Source organism: Balaenoptera ricei, chromosome 17 (assembly GCF_028023285.1).
Source record: "Balaenoptera ricei isolate mBalRic1 chromosome 17, mBalRic1.hap2, whole genome shotgun sequence".
Lineage (NCBI taxonomy): Eukaryota > Metazoa > Chordata > Mammalia > Artiodactyla > Balaenopteridae > Balaenoptera > Balaenoptera ricei.
The window spans coordinates 25,124,056-25,137,877 of record NC_082655.1 but is presented as its reverse complement, the minus strand read 5'-3'; the positions used below and the strand labels follow the sequence as shown (position 1 = coordinate 25,137,877).

Sequence of the window (13,822 nt, the reverse complement as noted above, 5' to 3'; positions counted from 1 at the left end):
GATGGGCTCCAAGATTTCCACCCCCTTCCCATGAGTACAGGTGGGACCTATGGATATGATGGAATAGTTGCCCCCTTCATTAGGTTACATTATATGGCAGTGGTGATGGGACAGTCGGTCCTGTGATTATGTTATACTACATAGCCCTCCTTGTAAGCCAAGTAGAGAGAAAGTCTGAGAGAAGTGCTGTAGCTAAGCTGAAAGGTTTTGAACTGCCTTTGGGTGAGGAGGATGGTAAGGAACCACAAGCAGCCTATAAAAACTATGAAAAATCCCTGATCAATCACTGGCAAGAAAATAGGGACCTCAATCATACCACTGGTAAGGAAATAAATTCTACCAGCAACCAGTAAGCTTGGAATAGGACCCTGGCCTTAATCACAGTGCTAGCCAACACCCTGACAGCAGACTTGTGAGATCTGAGCTAAGAACCCAGCTGACCCCTGCCAAACTTTTAATCTATAGCACTATGAGATTATAATTTGTGTTGTGTTAGTCCACGAAATGGTGGTAATTTTGTTATACAGCAATACAAAACCAATACAGATGGGAAGGATCCTTTTGTGGAAAAATTCCTTTAAATATCATTATGAGAAGTAAATGCTATGCTATATCTACACAGAAAAGCACAATGAAATATTGTATGAAACATAGCAAGTGTTGGCTAGTGTTTGACAGTTATGGCCAAAAGAGCATGCTGTAAAATGAGAAAATCTTCAGTTGGAAGCATGGTGTAAGGACGAAAAGTATTGATAAGTGCCTTCAAAGATGGCAGATAACCAGAATAATTATTGTAAATGCAAATGAATATGAAAAAAAAATTATTTAGAAATATTCAATAATTTTAACTACATAGTTGGAAATATCATTGATTTAATAATTAGATAGGAGCAATAACAAAGGAACATTTAGTCCTCTGAATAATACTAAGAGTCCAAAAACCAGTGCCTTGAGGTCAATTTATATTAAAGAGTATACAAAACCTAAAGAATATTCTAGACGATATATCATACTATATAGGAAAAGTATAATTTTTATTGGGATAAACTATGTTGTCTTATGTGGTATGGGGAAAATTATTAAAAATCCATCTTAAAGCTGAGATTTGTGTAACAAGTAGTGAAAATGGGATGTGATGACATAATTATTTCTCCATGCAGAAAAATAATTTTATCTAATACAGTACATATACCCATTGAATGAAAATGATTGATGCTGTTTATTGTTCCCATTGAAATATTTGATTTGCACATTTTATTTTACATATGTTTATTTCTTAATCATATTAAATGGTGCTCTGTTAAAGAGCATAATTATTTTTATAAGGAAGAAACCATTTCAAATTTAATTTTCTGTGATATGCCATCATACTTACAGTCAAATAATAAACATAAATTTATATTTTGCTAATTTTCTACATTTTGTTAAGAGGGAATCAAGATAAATCCACAAATTAATTCCTTAACCAAACTTATAGTATAGTTCTCTTTTAAACCACGAGTTGTATGCTATCAATTATAACAATTTATCACAATGTATAGTCTTTGAGTGTATGAAACACAAAAAAATCTTTGACATATAATTAGAATCTTACATTAATCACTGTCTCAATTAAACTTCATTCTAGCACTCATATAAAAATGATAAATTATAGCAGTTGACAGATATGACACAGTTAGCAACATATATAAAAGAAGGAAATTTAATGTGAAATGAGATTACATACTGTGTTTAATCATCCTACTTCTGGAGAATAAAATATAATCTTGAATTCCATCCCATCTTCTCCATATGAAGCACAAAGATTAAGTAGGTCATATGTCACTGGCTTTAACATTTTTTTTATATTCAGCTTATTTTTCTCTTTATGCCATATGAGCAATTTTGTATTTTTAAAGTGCTTCATAAAGAAACTATTTACTTCAAGAAAGTAAAGATTTTAAAGTAAAGAAAATATCTATAAAAAGTAAAAATAATTTTAAGTATCATTTATGGCTTTTCTCAAATAAAAGACCAAAATTTTTCCTAAACCTTGTTCATTTAATGTAAATATTTGTGGTTACTGCCTTTTAACATATTCACTGGCGTTTTAAATCTTTGTAAGTGGGAAATGTATTAAGTCTTTCCTCATTCCAGATCAAAGTATTAGATATTCCTATTTATTACTTGTATGTACCAAGCATCTATTAAGTGCTTGCAGTGTGCCAGGAATGTGCTGAAATAGGGTGCAATTTACAAAATAAATAAAACTGGTTCTATACCCTCAAGCTTCTCAGAGCCTAGCGTGAGCAAAAAATATCAATACATTGTACAGGTGTACTCAGCAGGAGAGCTGGAGATTGAAGGTAGAACAATTTAAATACCATAGTATATGTAGAAATTTAATATATGTTCATGTGACCATTTCATGAATTGAGGCAAATGATGAGAAATAAGGCTGGAGATCTGTTGTTGTACAGGTTGTATGTGCTACGCTGTGCAGAAATGGGAAATGTTTAAAATGTTATTGCTTTTTTTAAAAAAAGAGTTATTGCTTAATGTCGAAAAGCATTCATAGTACTGAGAATACTATTCAAGTTTTGTTGTGAGTACAATGAAAATATATATCTTCCTGGATAATAGATGTAAACTTGAGAATTAATAAATTTTTGCGTATACCCAGCCAAATCTACATATTCATTATAACACTGTAACTTTTAACTCCATTCTGTAGATGATATTTAGGGAAAAGTCTGATTTTTGTAATTCTCTAGATTGGGATTTTGAACAATTTAAAAGGGAGAGAATATAGCCAGTGTAACTTTAAGTGGAGTATATTCTATAAAAATATTGAATCACTATGTCGTATACCTGAAACTAATATAATATTGTAAATCAATTATACTTCAATTAAATAAATAAATACAAGAGAGAGAAGGCACTCATGACTTAGATAGATGGTCACTGGCCACTACAGACAAAACCACTGCTGGGGCCAAGTACAGGGTCCCATGAACAGCTTCCCACACTATCAGATAACTAGGCCATAGGAAAGAGGTGCACCAAAGAGCCAGACTGTGGTGAACAGACCTTTGGAGGGACCTGCCTGCAGCTGACAAAACTTCTGGAGGGCCAGACCCCCAAAGTCCTCAAACCTAGGGCTACTGTTCCAGAAAGGCCAGGACACAGCTGCTCACACTCCATGAGGACCTGAACATTGAAGACAAGTCTCCCAGAGGGCCAGACCAAACAGAGCCTGATCGCCAGAGAGTTAGTTCACAAGAGTGGGACATCTCAGAGGACCATTTCATCTGGGATGGGACTTGGGCAGAGTATGGTGGCCTAGATCTCTGGAAGACTAAACCATCCAAGGGCCACATTCCCAGTGATAAAAATTCCAGAGATAGAACCTCCAATGAATCTAGCCATGAAGGATGGAAAACCCAGAGGACTGTGCCATGGAGATCAAGGCCACATGAGAAATTGTCTTCCATAGTGTCAGACCAAACAGGCAAGGACCACTGGAGGAGCAGGCCATGGAAAACAAGACCACCAGGCTAGACCCTGGGGAACAAGGGAGGACCGGATTCCAAAGGGGAATGCTACGAAGGGGCAATGACAGAGACAGGATCTCATCCTAGTTCCCTGGTACCAGCTCTACCTCCTGCTCCTGCCCCTGGCCACTGGTGGCTAATGAAGCCAAGAAAAGCTGGAGCACAGGGATGGCACAAGTAGTGGGAGTGGAGGTAGGAGGATAATCTCATCCTCTGCCTGCAGCTCAATCCGAATTTCAGGGCAGGAAGTTACCCAAAGTAAGTAAAGTTGGGGGGGGGGGGGGCGGGGCAGGCCATGGATTAAGATGTTTCAATGCCTAAGTAGCCAGACTCTATGGAACCCTGAAGGCAAAATATTTGAATTTGATCGAGAGACCAAAAAAAACAGTCTCTGCACGTATTATATTTCCTTGTATTATGTTTTAAAAATATATCTCTCATTTATTCTTAAAAGTAAGGTAAAGATCCATTAACTTCTTTTATGAACCTAACCTACCTTCATTGCTAGAAAACTAATATATGTAATTTTATTACATAAATTTCTCTTGCTACAATTCAGCTGTCTTGCTAGAAGCGTAACTGACTTCATTCTAACTTGTAATCTCTCCATTAAAGTTCATGGTACTGCAGTTTAAATTTATAAAGCTTAGGAATAAAAAATAACACCTAAAATTAAAAATCACTAAAGTCATTTGACATTCTCAAGTGAAAACTTTTAGTAAACATGTGTGATGGATAGCTAAAATAGAATAGTAAATAATATAAACATTCTTCTGTATGTGAAGTGTTTAAAAAGGACACAGAATATATAGTTCACATGTAATATACACAAAAATATATTTCAGCTTTTATATTTTGTATTGTTTTATACACAGCATTATCAGTAATTCTTACTTTTGTAATGCTCTTTTGCACTAAATTTTATATGGTCATATACATTTATAATGGAATTAGTTTGTAGTTAGGTATAGAATAAGTCTCTGAAATATATACAGTTTATATCTCTAGGGTACTTAAACATATTTTTACATTAAGGTTAGTGCTTTATTAAATTCTTGCTCATTACAATTTTTCATATAATTTTCTAGGGTGAGAAAAATCCATGTAAAATGTTTAGCACTGTGATTGACACAAAGAAATCACTCAATAAATGTTACCTAGTAGTAATACTGTTATTAAACAAATTTTTATGTTTCTTAATTAAAATGTGAAAATGATTGGACAGCAAATTTGCTAAAACTGAGACTGTTATCCCTGTAATATCTTAATTACTTAGTCATACACATCAATAATCATTAGGGCATAATAGCTACCTTGAGTTTGAAGCGATTTTCAAGACTTTTTATTTTTATGTCTGTTTCTGATCATTGAAGGATCACTGATACATACTGAAATTATTCATTGAGATTCTCCTAGACATTAAACTAACCAATTCATATAATATATAATAATATTTAATGATTACATGTAATATGTATATAATCCACTATATGCTTGGATTATATTACTTTCTACAATAAACAATTCTAAAATGATAAGATAGTCTATGGTATACCTTTATGATCTTGCACCTATGAAGAATGATTACGTAGCTTTGAAAGTAAAATGTGAAAGGAGTCCATTGTACAAAATAACTTTTAGCAGAAACTAGAATATATTTTGAATTCTGTTTGGCAGATCTGAAAAGACAAAAGAGCATTTCCATTGTGTGCTCCACAGAATACAGATGGTACCAGTTTTATCCTGATCAAATTTTGAAAGATGGTTATATGACTATTCAACTTAGTATACACTAGTGTTTTTCCAACTTGTTCCACAGAACACTATTCTACTCATTTGTTTTTATAAATCTTAAGAAACATATGAAAACAAAGTTCTGTGAAACAAATTTTGAGAAACAGTGACAAGAAATTCAAGTGTATGATAGACAATAATGAGGAAAAATAAAAATATATGCAGCTAGATATTAATGGGGAAAATTTTCCACAGAAATGTAACACCTCGCAGCTTCAACTTCAAGAAGTTTAAAAGCATTTCTGATAAATGGTTAAGAGCTCTGAAACTCAGTCAAAATGTGTGAAACGGGGACATCACCCTCTACAGTTTTAAAGTATATGGGCTGAAGTAAGATAGCAGAAGTTTGTAACAACAGAGAAGGTCTGTGAAGATCACAGATGACGTACATTTATCAATTTTTCTACATTGGATTTGCAATTGGAATTACAATGCATATTATACGGCTTCACTCTACAGTCTGATTCAGGATTGTAATTGGGGCCAAGAATTCTACATTTTAGCAAATTCTCCAGATGATTCTGATGCATGTGGTCCACTATTGGCAGTTTGAGAAACACAGAAAAATGCACAAATATCACTAATAAATAGAGACCTCATAAATTCTAGTACACAAGGACAAAAAATAAAGAAAATAATTAGTAAGTGATTATATGGAGGGAGATGAAATGAAAATAAATGAGATTCAGACATTAGGTTCATCCTGCAAAAAAAACAAAACAAAACAAAAAATACAGGTGTAAATTTAGAGGACAGGCTTTGAAATTTCAAACTAAGTTTTCTGAACTTCACAATACACCAATTGGCCTTGAGAGTGTCACTGGCTGTGGTTAAATAAATAAATGCTTGTAGCTACTCCCTCTGTAAAATATTACATAGTGTTGCACATGGTGTGGTAGGACTAATGAAGCCTAACCCACATACCCACACACACACCCCAGAATCCCTGGAACCTGTGAATATGTCATATTACCTTGCAAAAAGGACTTTGCATGTGTAATTATGCTTAAGGACTTTAACTTGGGGAGATTGGGTCTACATGGATAATCAAGGCTAATCTAATGACATAGGCCCTTAGAAGCTAAGAAATTTCTCCAGCTGAAGTCAGAGGTGTGTGGGAAAAGAAGATAGTAGAGAGATGCACTAAGAAGGGAACATCAGAGAGATTTCAAGTATGAGAAGGATTCATTTCACCAGTGGCTAGCTCACAAATGTAGGTCTTACAGGCAAGGAAGAGAGAGGCCTCTAGAAACGGTGGGCAATAGATCTTTTCCAGAGCCTTCTGATAAAAGCCTAACCAGCTGACATTTTTATTTCAGCCTTATGAAACTCTGAGCAGAGGACTAGCAGAGACAACCAGGACTTTTCAACTACGGAACTGTGAGATAATATATTTTTGTTGTTTTGCTGCTAAATTTGTGGTTGTTTGCTATGATAGCCATAGAAAAGTAGTATACATGGTAGAAGATACCCATCACAAATCAATACCTGAAGATGTTCTGCAGGATGATGACCAATCACTCAATACTACCCAGATGCCTAGTACCTTATATTTTAAGTCAGGATCTCCCAAACATACATTGAAATGTCATGAAGATATATGAATCCATTTTCACTGAAGCAGAAAAGACAGAAATTTAATGTTGTATATGTAGAAACAATGGAGAGCTATGAAAATATTTTTGACAGTATTTCATGAAACTTGACAGTCAAACCAGAAAGTATGGCAATATTATAATACATCTTCCAAGTTCCTACAATTTCAGTATACTTAGTATTTGCTGAAAGAATAAACTAACCTAAAATATGTTTATACTTTGATGAACAGAGTACAAATTCTCTATTATGGAGCCTTTAATAGAAAACTATTGTATTACTAACTCCTTCAATATTGCCAAAATTACACTTAAAATTAAACCCTTTGTGTTTGTAGTGTTTTAAACTATGAATTAAGTTGCCAAGATAAAAATATTCAACTATTGTGAAAGTACCTTCAAAAATAATGATTATTACTATCACAATGGAGGAAAATAAGTCTTGGAATGCATCCTCCCCTGCTAGAGAAAGACAGTTCAGAAATGTATTAGGTAGAAAATAGTGTTCAAAACTGCTGTGATATGGCATTATTAAGAATATTAAAAAAAGAGAAAATATTTTTACTCAACAATTTGCTAGCAGGTATTTTTTTCCTAGGGAGAAAGCACTAGATGAAACTTTCAGTTTAAAACTTTCCCCACATGCAAACTGTTAACCTGTATACTAAAGCAATTCTATTTTATATATGATTGTTTTCTAGTGTACTCTTTAAACATATTATATTTTGAATTATTATGTGCTTTAGAAAGTAACCACCCCTGCTACTGTATTTGTATATCTCTTATCATGATGTTAGATCTGGTGTGGTGCATTCCGGTAATATGGTCCTGGGGAGGCGAGTTGAATTCTGTTATGCTATTCCTACGGGTAAGGAAGGGATCCTTCCCTAAACTAGGTGAGATTTTATTGTCAAGTCACATAGAGAAGAAATTACAACTACATGACCTCAATATGCAGCCTTGAGAACAGGTTATTTTTACCTTCAGATTTTTTTTACACTGTAAAAAGGGAAAACAATACAGATTCTGTACATTTTTAACACCATCAGCAGAGCCTGTGGTGATACCCAGTTATCAAACAATAATTGTATAGTGAAACATGAGTCCCCACACTATGTGGGATAAATAAAGATTACAAATGACCTCCAATCAGTTCAGGTTTTGATACTAAGTGAGCTTGTAGCAAACTTCCAGATAAAAAACATCAGTTTCAAGTGCTTCTTTATTTTCCTCTTTGTGGTTAAGGGATTATGGATCTGTGGGACTGGAAATACTGGTTTAAAATGAAACATGTCAACTCTTGTCTCTTAATAGAATTTTCTCTTTATTCGAACTTGCAGAGAACACAAATGACCAGTTTATTTTATGGCAGAGGGGCAAAGAACAGAGGAGAATAGGGTGGAGTCTGTGATGCCTGAATCTCAAATCAGGCCTAGTTTCCTTTTACTCTCAGATTCTGTTCCCTTTTATTAAGGTTTAAACCTATAGAGATGCCATGGTCTCATCTCCTAAGAAGATTTATGGGCAAGGTTTTCCTCTGTCTAGGCACACTGCAATGAAACATTAAAGCCTACTAAGTCTAGCTTTTTATTATATATTGATGATTATTGAGAAGGTGAATCTTGGTATAAGATTTGATATAGCAGGATGAACTATAACTTCTGTCCTGGTGATTTTTCTTCTATTTTTACCCTGGAGAATTTTGGTTTTACTACATTGAACTGGGCAGTGGTCCTTTTATATTACCGTCACTTACCTTCATAGTATACTTTAAATCCATGAGCACTAACTGCAAAATCACTGGTCAAACGTAGTGAGAACACAGATTTGGTACTTGTCACTGGTGGTGGCAGATGGAATCCTGTTAACCTGAAACATAAACAGAATTAACTATTAGCTATAGACATTTTACCTAATAGAGTTGAAAGAGTATTAAAAGTCATTTTATCAAATCCCTAAGCTTTGTGAATGTGTGTGGTGTGAATTAATTTATTACATGTTGATTAGACGTGTCACTCATCGAAAGCAATTGCTATAAGTATATATAAATATGTTTATTTATGTGTGCGTGCTATTACTGTTTATCATGCCTATCCCATATATCATCTACATGAAAATAGTGATCAATTCAAACTTTGGGAACTAAGTTATGAGATTATGGGTCTGTGCATATTTTAGCTGTTGATTTTAATAACACTTAGAAGACATTTCTGTTGAATTTTCCTGACAGTTTAAAATATATATGAGTGGGAAATATTTCATGAAATTTAATATTAAAGGAAGAGATGTGATCTAAATATGAAATCTCTAAAGTAAAATTTCTACATGTGAGAAGTGATTCTGTTTTATCAGATTCCAGGAAGTTCTATTAAAATTAATAGTTGCAAATTATTTTTGGTTAATAATGCATAAGTTTACATAACAAATAGTTGTCTGATATTTTTGCCCATAATTCACTACTTACTTTGCTAATAATTTATTACATATAATAAGCTCGATTATATAAAATATAATTTACAATTGACACTTAATAAAGCAGAAAAGAAAAATTAAAAATAAGAAAAAGCACATTCATTGGATATAATTTTTATAAAACTAATGAAGATGAATAATTTTAAAAATTTTCTATGAATTGCCCTTTATGTAACTTTCTCATTTTTTATTCTTAATATGAGAGTTAGGATTGAGAATTTTATGCAATGGAATTATATTATTTTTTAATATACTTGCTATTTTTGCCCAACATTATATAGGTAGAATTAGTCTGTACTGAAATTATCAAATATTTTTATTTCTGAATAGCAGTAGTTCTCATTTGTCTCAGGCCTACTTACTCTAAAAATTTATTAAGAACCCCAAAAAGATATTGCAGGCTAGATCTATCAATATTTACCCTATTTAAGTTTAAACTGAGAAACATTTTAAAATGTACATTAGTAATATCATTTAAAAATATCCAGAATAAATCCATTATGTGTTGACATAAATAATATTTTAGTATTAAATAACTATCTTTTCCAAAACAAACAACGAGAAGAATACACTGTGCTTTATTTTTGCAAATCTCTTTAATGCCTGTCCCATTAGTAGAAAGTAGCTAGATTATCATATCTGCTTCTTTATTAAATATATTGCAATATGTTATTTCGTTTGATGGGTATGAAGAACCCTGGTCTCACTTAGACATTTAGTTGTAAAAGGGAAGAGTATTCTAATAGCTTTTGCTTGTAAAAGTGGTTATTCTTCTTTGATACTACATAAAAACTTGACTAGTTACAATGTTGAATTCAAACCATATCAGCTAATATTTTTGCACTCTGTAACATTAAAGTCCTTTGGTTCACCTTGTCCTTGCAATAGGTTATATTTACTCATGCATTTTTTAACATTATGCATGCATTGGTTATTTGAAATATATTGGTTCACTGAGTTAGAGAGATCTTCCAAATATTGATACACTTCATTATAAAATACGTAAAAATCACATATATTTTTATTTCTATTGATCGCACCAGAAAAATATTTAAACTTGGGGAAGCTCTAAAGCTTACAGTGGTGGATTGAAGTTTTCCAAAATTCTAATTTTTTACTTGAAAACTCAGACTTCATCACTGACAGCAAATCCTGTCAGTTGTTTTCCTTGAAGTAACAAGTCAGGTTCATATTTTTCGGAGGGGCAGGGGGGAAATAGATACCAAATGCCTAAGTGTGACTAACCATAGTTTATCTGTTAATCATTCTTTCAAATAAAAAGTTTGTTCCATGAAAAAAGTGGCTAGTTCAGCTGACAACTCAAGCTATTTTTCCTTCAGACAACCATCATATTTTAGTAGGCATAAGGTTTTTGTTTGTTTGTTTTTCATTTTTTTCCATTTTGTCACACAGGTCATTAAAAAGAGGAGTATTACAGGGTGGGCATTTAATGAAATAATTAGTTATAGCTTTAACAGGAACATTCTTAAGTACAATTGGATTTTTTTTTTTTTTTTGCACTGCAAGTGTGTGGCAGTAAAGAATACAATGACTAATGATTACTAGTACAGTTTGAAGTCACTGACTTGTGTTAATGCACCAGCAGTTTTATACCCAGCATTACTTTTGTGCATGAGGGCAAATGCTAATACAGAGAAAAAGGTGAATAATTCCTCAGTAGTATTATGGAAATAATTTTGATTTCATGGACCCCCTGAAAATGTCTCAGAACTTTCAAGGATACATGTTTCACATTTTGAGAACCACTGTTGTATAGGAATCTACTACAATAAATATACCACAATTCATTTATTCACTCACTGTTGATGAACATTTGGGTTCTATATACTTTGTTCAGTATGTCTTCATCAACATCCTTATCAAAGTCCACTCTTGGGACTTCCCTGGAAGTCCAGTGGTTAAGACCGCGCTTCCACTTCAGGGGACGCGGGTTCGATCCCTGGTCGAGAACTAAGATTCCCACATACCGCACGGTGAGGCCCCCCCAAAAAAAAAAAAAAAAAAATATATATATATATATATACACATACAGAAAATACAGAAAAGTCCATTCTTAAACACTTACATAGCAATTTTCTCTAGAGTATATAAGCATTTACAGCTTTAAATTTTCCTCTTTTTGCTGCATAAGCTACACCCCGCAAGGGACCTAGTCAAACTTCTTTCTAAATTCCTTTGTGATTTCCTCTTTGTTCCATGGTTAGAAATACATTGCTTAAATTATAAACATATGGGTTACTTTAGTTATATTTTGTTACCAATGTGTATCTCATTTGCATTATAGTCAGATAACATTTTCTCTATGAATTTAATCCTTTGAAATTCATTCAAATTTAATTTATGGTCAGATATTATAAATTTTTATTATGTGCTTAGTTTTCTTATAAAGAACAAGCGTATAATTTTCCTATACTTAATCCAAGTTATCACAAACTTAAACAACACCCATTATTATCTCACAGTTACGTGGATCTAGGCAGAGCATAACTCAACTGATTCTCTGCTTAGAGTCTCGCAAGAATGGAATCATGGTGTCAGCTAGGCTGCGTTGCTTTCTGGAAACTCTGAAGTTACATCTGCTTCACTTCCAAATTCAGCAGGCTATTGCCAAAATTCAGTTTCATGAAGTTGTAAGATTAAGGTCCTCCTTTCCTTGCTGGCTGTTAGCTTGGGGTTATTCTCAGCTTTTAGAAATTGCCAGCATTCCTTGGTTTGCGGCCCCCTTCCTCCATCTCCAGAGTCAGCAATGGCAGTCCAAGTTCTTCTCATTCTTCAGATATCTATGGTTTCCCCTTCTACCTCATCTCTCTGCTGCTCCCTCTTCTATCTCAGGCTGGAAGAAGTTCTCTGCCTCTTCTGCCTCTGCTTTTAAAAGCTCATGTAATTAGACTGTGCCCAAATGGATAATTCAAATATCTTCCTATTATAACATCTGTAATCTTAATTCCATTTGTAAAGTTCCTTTTGCCATGTGATAGAACATATTTGCAGGTTCTGAGGGAACCATTATTCTGGAATCATTATTCTGCCTACAGTAATGGGTATATATCAGAGGCTAGGTGCAGTCCCTGACTCCTAATGAAACAAATTAGTTTTCCATGTCTTAAAACTTTATATAAATAAAATCATATAATAAAATTATTCTGCCTCTGGCTTCTTTGACTCAACATTACCTTTGTATTATTATAGCAGTAGTATGGAACTTAACTTTCATTGCTCTATAGGATTCCATTTTATGAATATACTTCAATTTATTTATCCATTCTATTGTTGGTGGACATTTTTTTTTCCAGTTGGGTCTTTTGTAAATACTACTGCCATGAACATGTGTTACATGTTTTGTAAGCATTTATACATATTTCTCTTGAGAATATACCTAGTACTAGAATTTCGGGGTAATTGGGGAACTAATTAGTTGTTGAATAATTTTCTAGATTTTTTCAACATTATTTCTTGATATAAAGATGTAAAAATAAAGTATTCCCCACTTTAAATGCTCAGAGTATTTTTTCAGAAAAATAAGAAACATTGTCAGGGAAAAAAAAGGACAAATGATTTTGCAACAAAAAAAGTCTGAGAACCTATTTACCTTATAACCAGACTGTTATGATGTTATGTATGATATTATACTATGAAAAATGGCCTTCCAAGATTGCCTGGGCTCTAATCACTGGAATATTTAAATATGTCACCTTGTATGACAAAAGGAACTTTACAGATGTGATTAAGTTAAAATCTTAAGAATAGGAAATTACCCTAGATTATCTGGATGGATCAAAGTATTCACAAGGGTCCTTATCAAAGGAAGGTAGGAGGATCAGAGTAGGAGATGTGACAATGAAAGCAGAGGTTTGAGTGATGCAGTTTCTGGCTGTGAAGCTAGAAGAGGGACACAAGCCAAAGAAGGGCAAGCAGCCTCTATAAGCTGGAGAAGTCAAGGAACAGATTTTCTCCTAGAGCCTCCATAAGAGATGCAGTCCTGCTGACACCTTGAGTTCGGCCCACTTAAATACGTTTTGGGCTTCAGTTCTCCAGACTGCAAGATAATACATTTATGTTGTTCAAACCACTAAGTTTGCAGTAATTTGTTGCATCAACAATAGGAAACCAATGCATAGCTCTCTTTGGGGCTTTGAAATATACATTTAAAAAAAGTGTCTAAAATATTATTCTACAAATGAAAATAGAGGTTCCATGGAACCTAGTGACCACTGTAATTCACTGAGACTCATGTTGATATTATACAAAACAAGTAGATTTAGAGCCTATCAGTGCAACATTTATTTGAAAATAATGTTTTGAAAACCTTTCTATATAGGTAAAATATGCAATTTCATCCTCAGATTAGAAGGCATAAGGGACTGGGAGATATTAAACAACTGGATCAAGTTCACAGTAGAGCCAGGT

The 13,822-nt window shown here is 33.5% G+C and overlaps 1 protein-coding gene across 1 annotated transcript in view; it reads right to left on the bottom strand.

The window, feature by feature from the left end:
• The window catches only part of CSMD3 (CUB and Sushi multiple domains 3), a 1,171,706-nt gene that overhangs the window by 989,088 nt on the left and 168,796 nt on the right, over window positions 1-13,822 (bottom strand). The window contains 1 exon segment of the mRNA XM_059902305.1: window positions 8,679-8,791. Within this exon segment, the coding sequence (XP_059758288.1) occupies window positions 8,679-8,791 (113 nt within the window).